This window comes from Pavona decussata, unplaced genomic scaffold (assembly GCF_977016875.1).
Source record: "Pavona decussata unplaced genomic scaffold, jaPavDecu1.1 SCAFFOLD_139, whole genome shotgun sequence".
NCBI lineage: Eukaryota > Metazoa > Cnidaria > Anthozoa > Scleractinia > Agariciidae > Pavona > Pavona decussata.
The window spans coordinates 153,607-168,984 of NW_028145552.1; the positions used below are offsets into that span (position 1 = coordinate 153,607).

At 38.9% G+C, this 15,378-nt stretch overlaps 1 protein-coding gene across 1 annotated transcript; it reads right to left on the reverse strand.

Annotated features, from left to right (window-relative positions):
* Positions 1–56: 56 nt before the first annotated feature.
* On the reverse strand, positions 57–15,366 carry LOC146467051 (skeletal aspartic acid-rich protein 1-like). The gene is made up of 5 exons (XM_085126396.1): positions 15,256–15,366; positions 4,674–4,934; positions 3,818–3,972; positions 2,534–2,794; positions 57–1,964 (listed from the first exon to the last, which is right to left on the reverse strand). The coding sequence occupies exons 1-5, from the start codon at positions 15,299–15,301 to the stop codon at positions 1,719–1,721; spliced, it is 969 nt and encodes a 322-aa protein (XP_084982522.1). The 5' UTR covers positions 15,302–15,366; the 3' UTR covers positions 57–1,718.
* Between the last annotated feature and the right edge of the window lie 12 nt (positions 15,367–15,378).

Below are 15,378 nucleotides of genomic sequence, written 5' to 3' on the forward strand. Positions count from 1 at the left end.
GGACTGCAAATTGGTTGGAAAATGGTATAAAAAGGCGCAAAAACAAAAACAGAGAACAAGGTTTACGGTGCAAATTTATTTTTAATACCTTAACAAGTGTCAAAGTGTTTAACAAGCCATAGCTGACCCTGAACTGAACAATCTTCAGAGAAACTCGAATGGGTCACCCTGAATGGACTGGCAAACATTCCGCGCTTTTTTTTCCTCGTTGGTGCATTACAAGAAACAATGGGCGCAGTTTCCAAACTAATTCCAATTCACTAGTTTAAGCTATTTTTTTTTGGTGATTCTGTCACCTTCGCGCAAGCTATTTTTTGTGATTCTGTTACGCTAGTCGTTACCCAGCAAAAAAGAAAAAAAAATCAAAATGTAGGGTCCTGTAATAAAACACAGGAGAAATACTAGGAAGCTGGAAAGAAAACAGTGAAATAGCAAAAGAGCAAATCGGTTACATTGAGCAAGTTCATGTTTTCTGTTGTTAAGTCCTGTCAAACTTTCAAGATGACATTAATCATTCTTAGCATATTTTATGCAAAGACGAGGTCCATAATGCTCAGCTAAATTTAAGTTTTGTCTCACCCTTCTCATGCTTCTCTTGGTATTTCCCTCGTGTTTATACACGATTTCCCTCTGGTTAGCTATCTCAACAATTGATTGGGTATACTGTTAGACACTCGCTTGACTCATCAGAGAGACACAAGGAATCTTTGGGGTAGCTCTTCTTCATTCTTTAAGGGACTGATTTTCCACTGCAATAACTCGACGACAGTTCTACAATTATTCAGTTCCATTCTACGTCTACTCTACAAGTAATCTAAGGCTATTCTACTTAATTCTACATCTACTCTACATCTTTACACAAGTATCATTCAAATCACGCCTTACTTTGTAGTGTGCTGTAAACATGTTTACGACTGTAATTCAACCAAGGCCAGATGGTCCCAACCAGAGATAAGAATTGGTTTTGCCAAAATACACTAATAGGAAAGAACAACGCAACTGTTCTAAGAAAATAGATAGAAAGGGAAACCAATCAGGCTGATAAAATCCTTAAGTGTTTTGCCTTGATCTCAACCTTCGAGGAGGCCGAAGCCAAGGTTAAAGGAAGTAGTCAAACCTGTCCACAGCACAGCTATTAAGTCTAATCTTTGAATAACAGGAAAATGTCAAATAATCTGGAAAATATCCATCAAAACTATCGAAAGGAAATAACAACTATATTCTAAAATTAAAGTCGGAAACACACCCTTATATTAGCTTCACAACAATACTCAAGCCAAATATCAATATTAGGTTGCGGCTTATGCTCAAAAGATATGGACAAGTATCAACAAAAAATATCAGAACTGAATCAATTAACAAGTGCAATGAAAATGTGCTTTTATCCATGCACAACCACAGGTAGTCTAAGCTCTATATGCGTTTATAAGACCTTTGTTTGACCTTTGTAACTCCACGTTTCAATTTGAGTGTTACGCAATGGCGTAAACTATTAGGGTTTGGACACTCTCCCAAGATCGCGCTCGCTTTTACAAACCAAGATGGCGGCAGTTCCATCGACGCGTACCGGTCTCGAGAATCCTACGGAAAAATAGGGGGACTGTGAACAGTTTATCTGATCGATCCCTTCCAGTGATTACCCAAATTACAACGTGACGTTACAAAGGTCAAACAAAGGTCTAATAAAGCTTATAGAGCTTGGGCTATATGTGGTAAAACTACATGAACAAAGCCGCAAAAACGGCAACAAACAAGAAGACATTCAGATGAATGGAAGAGGCGAGGTCCTTGTCGCCATCTCCGCCATCGTCGTCATCGTCATCCTCTTCAATATCCATAACTGGATCAAATACGATGCTGTTGTTAAACCTGGGGCCTTTGAATATGAACCTTTGGTTCTCTCCTTGCTCCATGAGCTTGGGGTATCCGCTGGGCATTGTTTTGAATGCACCATCAACCTCGGCCTGAATGGGGAATAACAACAAATCCCAACAGCTAAGAGTTAAGAAGTGACACAATCACGAACCATTTACCCCACTTTTATTTCCTTCAGAGAATAATTTGCAAATGGAAATGTCTATCTGTTGGCCCACGATTTAGCAGTTTTCATTGAGCGACTGTGAAATGTGCCACTCATTGTTAAAAGCACTGACATTTTCCTTGTCATTTCATTTTTTGGATTATTGTCACTGCTCCCCTTAAGCTTTATTGTTAGCTTGATCACTGCACTATTTGAAACGAGTATAAGATTATCAGTCTAAAGGAAGAAGAATAAGGAGGAGGAGGAGGAGGAGGAGGAGTAGGAGGAGGAGAAAGAGGAGGAGGAGGAGGAGGAGGAGGAGGAGGAGGAGGAGGAGGAGGAGGAGGAGGAATGGGAGGAGTGAAAAGGAGAAGAAGAAGAAGAAGAAGAAGAAGAAGAAGAAGAAGAAGAAGAAGAAGAAGAAGAAGAAGAAGAAGAAGACGAAGAAGAAGCTAATGTGGTAAGTAGCCCGTATCTGCACCTTGGATCTAGTGTATTTCTTTTATGACATACCTGGCTAGCAACCCCAACATCATTGTTGCCAAACCGATACATTGTGACGCACTTTTTGTTCTTAACGCAGCGGAGACGAAACCTTTTCTCATTAGGTTGAGGAGGGCCCTCTCTTTTCTTTTTGTCGTCATCGCTTTCTTTTTGACCTTTCTCTCCTTTTCGGGTTTTTATTACGATAGCAGCCTCAAAATACTCTCCATCTTCGTTCTTTTTGCACAGAGAATCATTTCTTCGTCCATCGCAAAAGGGAAAGTTTTTAACCTGAATCAACAAAACAAACAATTAGAATATAATGTTGGCAATTGACCAAGTATTTCGAACGCTCAAGAATCGGACGGAAACAAGGGTAGCTTCGGAAGGACTAGAAATAAAGAGCCACAGGAAAAACAAAACCGACGGTAAGATGGATGGTAAGTGTCTCTATATATATTTTACATTTTTAGTTGGAACAAATTTGGGTTGAGTACTCGAGCCTCCTGTTTCAAGGGTCTGCATAGGGTGATGGATTCTCAGCTATCATGCAGTTAACATTTAAGCGATCAGTTTATTAGGATGCATCTCACTCAACTTTTGTTCTCACGTGTTTTTCTGCGGTATTGAATCCTATCACCAGTGTCCCTCTCTTTAGCCGAAAAATGTAAAGTATCATCCGAAGATTTCCCGATGACCTTTTGAGTGATTACGAATATTGCTTGTCACCTTCCGACGACCTCATGATTTCTAGAAACATCTTGTGAGGAGCTCCGCGCTATCTCCCTCAGCAACTTATTTTTACACAGTTAATGGCAAGCTATTTGCATGTAAAATTCGCACTATCTATACTCACTGACAGCCAAAGTTTAGATTTATCAGCTAACAATTTTCTTTATGTTTCTCGGTTATCAGTAATAAAAACTGCCATTTCTTGGCAAACAGTTAACATTTTGGCCAATTTTCAGCTATCAATCAATTTCATATAGACCAGCTGTTCTTGACATCATAGCTCATGGTTGAACGTCACTATGTTTAAGGCAAAAGTTTAGCAAATGCCTAATCCAAAGTCTTGAATTGAAATAACGAAGAAAATAATTAGAAATTTGTTGTCAATCCAAGAGCTTCATATTATTTTCGTTATTTGTGGCCAAAGCTGGAAAAAGTATATTTCACAAAGGCCTACGTTGAACGTTCATTATTTGCTTCGTCATGTAACCTTTACCTGTTTTTTTTTTTTTTCGAAAGGGCCAAAGACATTTCTATGGAAGAATATTTTTTCATATTGAAGCAGGTGAAACTCGGTAAACCAACCTTAATGAAGAATTTTATGGTTCCGTTTTGCACTGTAAAAGAGTCATCGCCGAATGTGAGATTTCCTTCTTCCTTGAAGATGAAAATCCTGAGACTGATGCTAGCATTATGATCTTTTAAGTGGGCCATCAACTTTATAGTTGCAGCCTTTACACCTAGAAAGCAGAAAAAAAAGAAAAGAAAGGTATATATTCAAGAAAGAAGGGGAGAGACAGACAAAGGAGAGACGAAAAGATTGAAAGTAATTGAAGGAAAGTGAAAAGGAGGAAAAATAACTGATAAAGGAGAAAAGGTTACATGCAAAATTAATTGTTCATCGCGGCGTTTAGGCTGAGTCGGTCTGGTTCTACATATCTTACTACCCATCCGATTTAAACTGCGCTAAACCAATTTTTAAGCCTTTAAATGTAGGGTAAATCGAGCGAAAATCACCCTCCACCCTCCACCTTTCGCCTTCCGCTTTCTGTCCGTCCAGTAGACATTAGGAAATTTTTTGTCTTCTTCCAAGGACCCAAGTTTTATAATTCGCTTGACATCGTCAACTCAATTTCTATCGCTTCTTTTAAGAAATCTCTTAAGAGCAAATTATAAATCACTATGAATAATATAAAATCTTCTAGGTAAAGTAAAGACCCTAGCCTTCTCCCAAGTCTCCCTTAATTAGCTGGCGTGCAGTCAAATGTGACGAAACAGTTGCGCTGATCGGGAATACTTCTTTCCTAAGCCTCCCGCATAAAGCTCGTCTCACTTGATGAGCGCGAGGAGGTGTAGCAACGAAACTGAAAAAAACAAAAAAAAAAAAAAAACTCGGAGAACCGGAGCAACATCAACTACTCTGATCAAAAGCAAAACTTACCTTGTAACTCAGCACTCTTGTTAAATGGAGAGGCGCTGAACACTTGATTGCCAAACGATTGCAAGGGTCTGCCAACATTATTTCCCCGCCCGTCTGTCTGGCCCAGTTTATACAGTCCGATTCTGAAGCCGCCCTTGCTCAGATCTCTCTTTTTACCACTTTTTCCTAATCGCCCGAAAGTAATTTCGACTTTCTTCTTATTTATTCTGAAGTAAATTTTATCCTGCTCGTGATCTTCTTCGTCCTGAGCAGCAGCAAAACCTGTGGATGAATGAACTGATAAGTTTATGATCATGATTGCCCTGGGGCGAAACATCCCTGTCTTGAAATCAGGAATTTTACTCTTTGAACATTGAAAAAATAGAAAAATAAAAACAAGAACCAAAAGAAAAAAAGGTAGAGCCAAAGGATGGAAGCTGCGACCAATGTCAGGAAATGAAGATTATTAATAGATAATATATAATAAACTATATAGCGCAGGGAAGGCAACATTCGATTTTTCTTGAGAACTGATCATCACAGGATTTCTTGAAGATGGCCGGTCGCTTAAAATAAATTAAAATGGCAGGGATCGATTATGGCTGAGGAATGATTCAGACTGGATGTCATGAAGATGTGGAAGAGGGGAGGGAGTCTCAAAAGTGATTCTGAATACAGGGTTTGTCTAAGAACTGACTCAAATGGATTACATGCATGAAGGTGATCTCTTAACAGGGATAGTCCCTTTCAAGTTGATGCCGGGGCTGTATGGCTTTGATTCACAAAAAATAAGGAAAAAGAGCTTCTCTTGCTCAATTACACCTTGGCTCCTTGCTGTCTTATTTTTGAATTTGCATATCTCAATAGCTGATGTTAACGTGGGGTTGATAGGCCGGCTTCACGGATCCCATGCGCGAATTTCAAGAACTGTACTATAAAGTCTCCTTACGTACACGCACCCCCTTTGAACTTCTAGACCCTTCGTTTCTCGTTTCTCGTCAGTCACCTTCTGGCTCGTAGTCATATAAGCTACAGTTCGAGGGCAGGCTATGTCTTACCAAGGTCCCTTTTTTTGTTACTGCGCATGCGTTCTGTGCACCTCGGGATGGTCCCAGAACCTCGAGTTTCCTATGGGCGCCGCCTACTAACACAGGGATGTTTTGCGCAGTTTATAACTATGCGGGAAAAGCAGGTCTTAGCTAGGGTTATTGGAACCTATAAAGAAAATTAGGGGTAGCAGACGAAATTGTCCATTATGAGAAAGGCTTATTTACTCGCGCCAATAGGCCATTTTACAGTTGTGTGCTTAGTGACCTGGCCTTGATTGGAAACGAGGCTGGGGGTGACTTTGTCTTGATATAAACCTCACTACTTTTCATGTGTAAATGCAAACTAGTTAGCATAAGAACAGCACGATCTACATAAGAAAAGCAGTGAGGTTTGTATCAAAACAAGGTCACCCCCAACGTCGCTTCCAATCCAAAGCCAGGTCACTTAGCACACAACCATAAAATGGCCTATTAATCCCGGCGATTTGGCCCAAATATCAACAAAAATCTGTGAGAATTTTTTAATTAGCCGGTTTTTACTCCGCGCTACAGAATTTAAAGAAATCGGCAGACGAACTCTAATGTGTATATGTGCCCGTGCGATTGACCGATAATCATTGTCATTCCTTAGCACTCCTGGAGCAACATAGGTCTTCTACAGACCAGATCAAACGGAACAGCTAAGAGTGCCTTCAATTACCGCTATTAACGGCATTAGAGAGGCGGCGTAGCCTAGTGTTTAGGACGCTGTTCTTGTAATCTGGAGGTCCTCCTTCAAGTCCTGCTCTGACCACTTGGTTTTGTTTTACGGTAGCCCTGTTTTCATATCCAACTGGTTTGCTTCCCAGCAATTGGGATTTTTAACAAATGTTATGTACAGTTTGTATATTTATTTTACTGATTTATAGTGTCCTTAATTAGCACTATAGTGCTTAATACTTCGACTGTTCTTTATTTAATTTATTTTAATCGGCCGGAACAGGAATTTATACTCGGCATGATCACTAGAAATTTCTCGTGATAGGTTTTTGGAGTTACTGGAATACAAAATGGCCCCTAAATTATCGTCCATCATCGAAAGTTTGTAGCCACGTTTTCCCAAATTTATCTAAAAGGAAAAAGTATTTCTTCTTTTACTTATCCCGGAAAACCGTCAATCGAAAGTGACCTAAATTAGCCTTTTAGGTGAGTGTCCGATCCGCGAAACGGATTTTGGTTTGATTTTGTAATAAGTGGAATTCTGACAATATAAAGAAATGGCCGTAAGCTGAATGCGGCTGAGCTCGAGTGTTACTGATTGAGTGACCGAGGTCAGTAACAAAAACCGTTTCTAGTGATTGCACATGAGCAAAACATGGGAAAATATTTACACTCGGCGTCAAAGGAACCGCAATATTTTGACCAAACAACACTGATAGTCATGGCAACACAGTTAACAGAAATTAAATTAACCACAAATTTGTAAACGAGGGCGCAATTGATTACGAAAGAAGTCCCAAAATCAATCTCCCAAGCTTTTTTATGACTTTTTATTTGTAATTTTCTACCATTCCACTCATCCAGAAATTCGCGATCTGTTGCGTACAAAACACGGGTTAATGATTACACAACGCCTTAAATTATTTTAATTTCAAAGCCACTATATTACATGTCCGAAAAGATCAAAAGACTTCGTTAACTAAATACCTGATAGCTCCCTATCTGTAAATGCGATAAAATCCAATTCACAGAGATCACAAACACACTGGTTTAAGATTTAACACATGCAGGCAAGAAAAGAATGTTTAGATTCTCATCCCTGTATATAAACATTTCAGAGATAATTCTTAGTGTTCACGGTTTTCGTAGTTTGACAAACAAGAGTAAGTCGCATTTTTTACGTTATTAATAAAAGACAATGGTAATGAATGTTGTTGAATGTTGTTGTTGTTGTTGTTTATCCGTTAATGGTAATGAAGCCTGATAAACCTTTTTGCTTATCATAATATGTTTCTGTTAGCAATTTTGACCTTAATTGATTGGGCGCAAACTGCAATTAAATAGATAGAGCGATTGACCAATAAAAACTTTCCTGTTAAGATATTCAATAGTAGTGTTTAGGGTTGTGCACGGTCGCGGTCCTTCCAACATAAATTGCAGCAAGGCAAAGTTTCATAACGAGTCCCTCAATGAACTTTGATTTTTACGAGATTTTATATTAGCAATGGAATTTTTAGTGCTGATCATAAATTCCGAAGTAGAGGAGTGTAGTGTTAAAACCTCCCTAATAAACCATGAGATAAGTCATATTGTAGACCTTATAAACACTGCATTCAGCAGACCAGCCATTGGATAACATGCTACCGTTCAGGACGCATCGAAGACAAATTATAAAATAACGTTTTTGTTAATCTATATGCCAATAGTGTTTGTCTCGTTTGCAATAACACGTGCCGTTGTCGGTGGGACTGTGTGCATGGGTCAGTCCGCGGCTTAACATAGCTGTTGGCATAGTTGGCATAGTTGGGAAATTTATACAATAAAGAATTGAATTGTATAAATTTCAACTCGTGTACGTGCGGTTGGGAATCCTTCTGCGATAGAGGGCCAGACTGCTAACATCTTGAATTTGCGAACGGGACTTTGAGCACGATGCTCAACGAGTTTGCCTACAAATTCTAAAGGTCTCTGAAGAGTCTCTTGGCCGAGACGAAACGCCGCGTCAGACTAGCCATGAACATTTCACAAGTAAAAAAAAAAACATTCACGTTTTCTGAATAAATTCATTTTAATTTGTATTCATTTAGTTTTAACGTAGCCTGACTACTCAGGATCTAACGTCGTAGGGGCGGTTTTAAAGTTCAGAAAGATAAGCAAAATGAATCATCATGCGTTGTATGACGTTCTCTTTAATCCTTGAATGTGGTTATTTCACGTTGTTGTTTTAGAGAGGTCGGCTAAGAAGTGTACTGGAAAGTACAATGCATCTGCAAAGCCATTTTTCGTTGCTGATTAAAACTATTGTTCACTGCCTTTCTCGTTTGCATCGTCGATGTCGCTAGTTAAGGTCAATTTATTTGATTCTTGTCCGATGGCACCACACGTTTCTGCGCGCGGGTTATTACCGTTTCGGTTAAATAAATAACCAGAACAATTTTCTAACTGTTTGACGTTTTAAAGCAAGCTGAAAATTCAGAAGTTCACGACTTGAAAGTGCAAGATACGGTATAACCTTATTGTTCCCCCTCTGTATAGCGAAAATATAACTGACCTCACCTATTGACAAAGAGTTATTTGGTGGCTGGCAAGCTTAATAACCAAGATGTGCAAATTGGGTGTTAACAGAAACGTAACTTTGGATAATCGACTGCATGATGCACCATTATTGAAGGAAACCTTCTTTCAAAAAAGAAGAGGAATTGAAATATTTCCGATCGTTAATCAAGCGTATTTTTTACGGCTGGCTAGAAACTAAATATTGGTCCTCAAACTGAAAAATGAAAATTTACTGTTATTTTAATCTGTAAAATATGTGAGAGTCGATGCTATTAAGAGCGGCTGCCTGAGAATATCGAGAACTCGCGGTCAAAACTGAAATTTCGGATTTCCTCATATTTTGTCAGAAGAATCCCTTTAGAGAACTATTTACGAAAATGACATTAAAACTTTCCAAAGATTTTTCGTTTTCGAGAATTTCGGCATAATGTGAAATGCCGTGATCGCGGCGCAGCCGGCGTTAAATTTTGACGAGATTTGGTGCATTTTCAAATCGCTCGGGAAGGAAGGCGGCGTAGCGTATTAAAACGATCTTTTGGAATTAAGTTAGGCATCCTTCTGAGAATACGGTCTTAGGAAAATATTGCTGGAGGATTCTTATTTACAAGCAGTTTTCAAAGTCCTATTTTCAGCATTTTTGTTGACACTTGAAATTGTGGAAACTTTGCGGACAAATATCGTGTCCTGGTACATCGAAATTTGAAGCAAGTATTATACTTTAGGAAAGTTCTATTCATGTACTGCAATATATAAAAAAATCCAGCTTGGGTAATTTAAAATCCAAGCGTTGACGGAAGTAAACACATAGGGAATTTTAATTTTTTTTTTTTTTTTTCAAAAATGGCAGTGGTCACGCAAGGACAAGTTTTAAAATAAGTTTAAAAATAAATTTATTGTTTATGTTTCAGTTCTGGTGGAATAAAATTAGGTTGTTATTTGGAGACAAAATCTCATGTGTTGATGGGTTTATCCCTATAAAAAATAATTTCATTCCTAGTAGGTGATCACCGATCGCAAACAAAAAAATGAAACGTTCAGGTGTTATGTCACGCTTTCCTCGGTACGCCAGCATCAACAATGCGAAGGATACGAAACGAAATCAGTAAATATTTCATATCAAAATGTATCTGAAACCCCCAACAGGCGATAATCTTTCATTAAATTACTAATCGACATGCGTGAAAGACGGCTTTGGTTCAGAAAAGTTGCGCAAAAGTCGCAGTTTTTATAAATCCTGGGTTTGTCAAAGATGCATCTCATCCACACTGTCAATAAAATGTCGTGACAGGCACTTACATTGAGCTGGACAAGCGAAGACGAGAATTCTAAAAGCTGAAGAACAAGGTATCTGTGTTTTCAATTTGCAGGTCCTAGACTATATATCATAAACAGAACTGAGATATCAGAGCCGGTAGAGAAAATCATGCTTTCACTTTAGTGCAAGGCTGGCCATAATATTATCTTTAACGGCTACACTGCGGCTATAATATATTTGAATGAGCACTTACCGTTCCAATGCCTGCAAAATAGGCATTTAATGAACCATCCCCATTAATGCGAGCAATAGTCTACCCTTCTCAGTCCGATCCGGATAGAAGAGCACCAGAAAATAACCAAGGTTGTTTGCATATTATGGCCATCACTGTGTACATAGCTATTTTAAACTTGCTATTCATAAACAATGACGCAAAATGGTTATTGCCCCCGCAGGGTTTTGGCCCAGAGGCCAAAACCCGAGGAGGCACCCTAGGATTCCCCGCGTGTATACATATAAGGAATTTCAAAATGTAAGAAAGTAAGTACTGTAAGTAAATTTGTTAGTATGCGAAAAAAATCTCGATTTGATCAAACTAGGCGCGCACTGTCGTCTCGGGTAATATTTCAGCAAGCGCGCAAGGTGCTGTCGGGTAGCCGTCATTCTGCAACCACGAGGTCTTCGAGCAGCGTTTGACGGTCTTGCAAGCAACTGTTTGCGTTTCGTCGTCCTCTAGCAGCATTTCGAGTTCTTTCTAGCAGTGTTTCAAGGTCTTGCAACCACGAGTTCGCATTTCGCCATCATTTAGCAGCATTTCAACCACGAGTTCGCGTTTTGCCATCTTCTAGCAGCCGTGTCAAGGTCTTGCAACCACGAAGTCACGTTTCGCCATCTTCTGCATCTTTAGCAGCCTTTCAAACCACGAGTTCAAATCTTCGAGCAGCGTTTCGCAGACGATCGCAGAAGGTGGAACCATGTTCTATCTCTTGCGATCGTCTGCGATCATCTGCGATCAATTGCGATTGTGCGATCATATGGAAGCCAAAGTTTGGAGTTCTCTCCCACGATTCAACGCTCGTGTGTTCCGACGATTGTAGGAACGGTCTACGTTATGAATGTGTTTATTATCGCAGCCGCAAAGATTTTAACGACTGCGATCGTCTGCGATCATATGGAAACCAGCCTTTATATCAACTGATTTATGGATAATATATTGCAGGTAATTATACATACAATACGTTGCTGTTTCACAAAACAAAACTGTATGACTGTAATAGATTTCAATGTCAAATTTACAGATAAATATGCTAACCAGTTACATGGATGTTAACTTCAATAAATATTCAAACGTTTCTTTTTTAAAATTCGTATGCACAGTATTTATATCCAGTAAAAACCATATACAGGTGTTAAACAGATCTTCAAAAGCGGGGGCAGCTCTAGTGAAAACTATTACTAGTAAATAGCAATATGCGTTCTTGGTTTGGAGTGGTTTGCTCGATACTAGAAACTGTATTTCTTCTTCCGCGATGTCATATTTTGCAGTTTTTATATATTTTCGGTTGCATTTATGGCTCCGTGCTCATTTTCGTCCTTGATAGACGACGAGTCCGGTTGCGGTCAAAGTTCGTACTATTACAGCAACCTGCGTTTCTTTGGGTGAATGCCAAAAAGATATCTCCAGTCATCCAGGTCCCAACGCCAGGAAGGTGTTTGCTGACGACAAAACTGACAGTGAAATGTAATGAATCCTCGCGCGCGCATGTTAGTAAAGTTATCGATCATCTGATGTTGTTGATTGAACATATGAAGTTAAGTCTACTGACTTTACATTGATGGAATACAAACAGCGGTGATATTTCTGATCAACCTACGATGACCCAAGAACAACAGTCTTTACATTGATGGAATTTGATATTCTGAAAGGATGAGTCGAATAACAATCAGACCATCCAGCCCCGAGTCCCCTCAAAACGACTGCGTGGGAGGCTACCGCCAACGAAGACCGTACACATCTAGTTAAGACGTCCAGTTTAGTCGGAAGGGGCCGAGAGGGAGAAATCTGCGTGACTAGCATTCCGCAAGCGTTGCTCGTCTTCGCGCTCGCGAAACTCATATATGCCTGAATAAGCCCTAAAATTCATCATTGTCATTATCATCATCATCATCATCATCACCATCACCATTATCGTCATCATCATCATCATCATCATCATCGTCATCATCATCATCATCATCATCATCATCATCATTGGTGAATCGAATAAAGGCCTTAGAGGTACGGCATGTTGCTTTGCTTTTTTTGTGAGCATGAGAAACCTGCAGTTACTATTAAATGACATCTGTAGTGCGGAAATACTTCGGATTATTGTTGAATACCTTTTTCGTGCAAGAGTATGTGTGTACTGAAGGAGATTCAAAATTCGTTCAAATTAAAGCAGCCACATCGATAGAATGATTGCTGAGACCATAGCGGATTTTGAATATTATTTTCTCTCTTTTTTTTTTTAAGTTTTATCAGTCACCTTTCCTTCTAAGACCAGAGTATTGTGTCTCTATACCAAATGGTACCCTCCTCTTAGATAAAACAATAGTTTCCCCGCTTCCTCTTCTCCCCGCATTAACTTCATTCATTGTCCTCTTTTTTAAATGTCATATTCACTCAAGATTGTTTGAGGGCCGGTTGGAAAAAACAAGCGCCTGGGATCTAGGGATTATTTTCAGCAAACTTATATATCTATTAACAAGTTGAATGCGTTGTAACCAGCTTTAAATCAATGTTATTTTCTTTACTATGGAAGAAAATACTCAAAAAGACTCAGAAAATGCTGTTTAATTAGCTATGATAAAGGTCGTTTATTGACAGGCAGACAGACAAACAGACTACACGGGTTAGTTGGACTCCTCAGTGCGAAAAAGATGAAAATACCGCAACGTTTGTTTGATGGAAGTTTCGTCTTCAGTGAGCAATACCACGTGTAGGTGATCTATCTTCTACTCGAAAATATGCCAAAGCGCCGGGCAAAATGGAATTTTATCTCATATCAGCGGTATCGAAGCGGCAGGCAAATACAACTCGGATACTACACTGTAGTTATAGAAACGTAAACATGTCATTAACCTTAGCTATCGACTGTGAGGTAGAAAATGTCGCTGTTTCCTACAGATTCATTTAAGAACTGAGCAGATTGTCACCCTTCTGTTTAGCGAAAAACGTACTAGTTGCGTGAAGTACAATAATGAAATTTGTCGATCATTCTGACGTTGCGTGATATGCCACGGCAATCGGCCTTTACGAATTTTGCTGTGGCATTAGTTATCACTCACTCTAACTGTGAATAATTTTTTGTATAGGAATATTCAACAACGAAAAACTGTTTAGAGTATTACATTTTGTATTGTAGCGATAACTTTGTCATTCTCTCGGGAAAATATATTATACAAACTATAAATGTGTTAACTAGTACTTGCGTGACTGACCACTGACTGACCATTTTGTTAACACTTGACTGTAAATGTTATACCCAAACTAGATTTCTTACATGTTGCAGTAAAATAACAGATCGTACCTCAAGCATACCTGTTGTTGTAAGTTTCGATGTACCAGGGCAAGATTTTGCCTCGAAATATTTCCTCATTTTCAAGTGTTCACATGCGAGGAGTTCAACAGTCACCATGTTGTTGACAGGCCGTGATCCTGCTTTGCACAGCTTCACAAACCCAAAATATTATTGAAGCAAGTTCTTATTTAGTTAGATATATTATCATAAATACTTGGCTCTAGAAGTAATTCTAGATGCACCATGTGACAATGAAAAAAAATTGGTTGAGATCTGGACGAGCAGAAAGGTGACATGACACTTTGACCTTTTCAAATTTGGGGTTACATCTCACTCCCTAGTTAGACTTATTTTATTTAAGATATATAAAACAATTCAAAACTTATTAGATCATTAGATTTAGTTTTGGAACAAGAATTTTATAATTCTCCGGTAAAAATAACATACAAACAATAATTTATTGAAACATGTCATCTTGTCCTTGCGTGACCACAGGAATTTTTTGAAAAAATATGTCAAAAATTCCCTATGTGTTTTATTCCTTCAAAGGCTGGCTTTTAAATTACCCAAGCTGAATTTTTGATATGTTGCAGCACAAGAATAGAGCTTTGCTTTACTGTAACTTTCATTGTAAATTTCGCTGTACCAGGAAAATAATTTTGTCCGCAAAGTTTCCACAATTTCAAGTGTCAACAAAAATGCTGAAAATAGAATTCTTCGGACTTTGAAAACTGCATGTAAATAAGAATCCTCCAGCAATGTTTTCGTAAGACCGTATTCTCAGAAGGATGCCTAACTTAACTTCAAAAGATCGTTTTAATACGCTAGGCCGCCTTCCTTCCCGAGCGATTTGAAAATGCACCAAATCTCGTCAAAATTTAACGCCGGCTGCGCCGCGATCACGGCATTTCACATTATGCCGAAATTCTCGAAAACGAAAAATCTTCGGAAAGTTTTAATGTCATTTTCGTAAATAGTTCTCTGAAGGGATTCTTCTAACAAAATATGAGGAAATCCGAAATTTCAGTTTTGACCGCGAGTCCTCGATATTCGCAATCAGCCGCTCTTAATGCCCTCAAAGGACTGAGTAGCGAGAATGTTGCTCAGGAGCCAACTGCATGTAGGTATAGGCCAGGTTGCTCACGTATAGAACATAAACTCAGGCGAAATAATTAATTTTATTCGCCTTTGAGATGACATCTGCGTTCAACTTCAACATCCCATTTACTTAAAGCAAACAGAAGGGACGAAGAGCGAATTCTGTACAGGTCTCGGAAAACTGATTCTATCAATCTCGACATTTTTTTAACATCGATCGCTGTCGGTTACAAAACAAACTTATATTTTCCAACATAGAGTGCAGTGCAGTGCAGTGCAGTGCAATGTAGTGCAGTGCTAAGTTTCCGAATTAAAGTAAAAACAAAAAAATATAGCTAGTTTTACAGGCCTATATCACACTGTATTGGAAATAAACAAGCACTTACCGATGAAAGCGAGGAAAAAGACGACAAGCATGCCCCGGAAATCCATGACACCTCAGATACGGTGGCTTCACAGAATATTCTTGCGTGCTAAAATCTGATCTTTGTATAATTACTTGGGCTTCC

Coding starts and splice junctions, on each gene's coding strand:
- LOC146467051 (XM_085126396.1), bottom strand. CDS start 15,301: ATGGATTTCCGGGGCATGCTTGTCGTCTTTTTCCTCGCTTTCATCG. Junction 3,973..4,673: donor CAAGAGTGCTGAGTTACAAG/GTAAGTTTTGCT, acceptor TCTGCTTTCTAG/GTGTAAAGGCTGCAACTATA. Junction 2,795..3,817: donor CCATAAAATTCTTCATTAAG/GTTGGTTTACCG, acceptor TTGTTGATTCAG/GTTAAAAACTTTCCCTTTTG.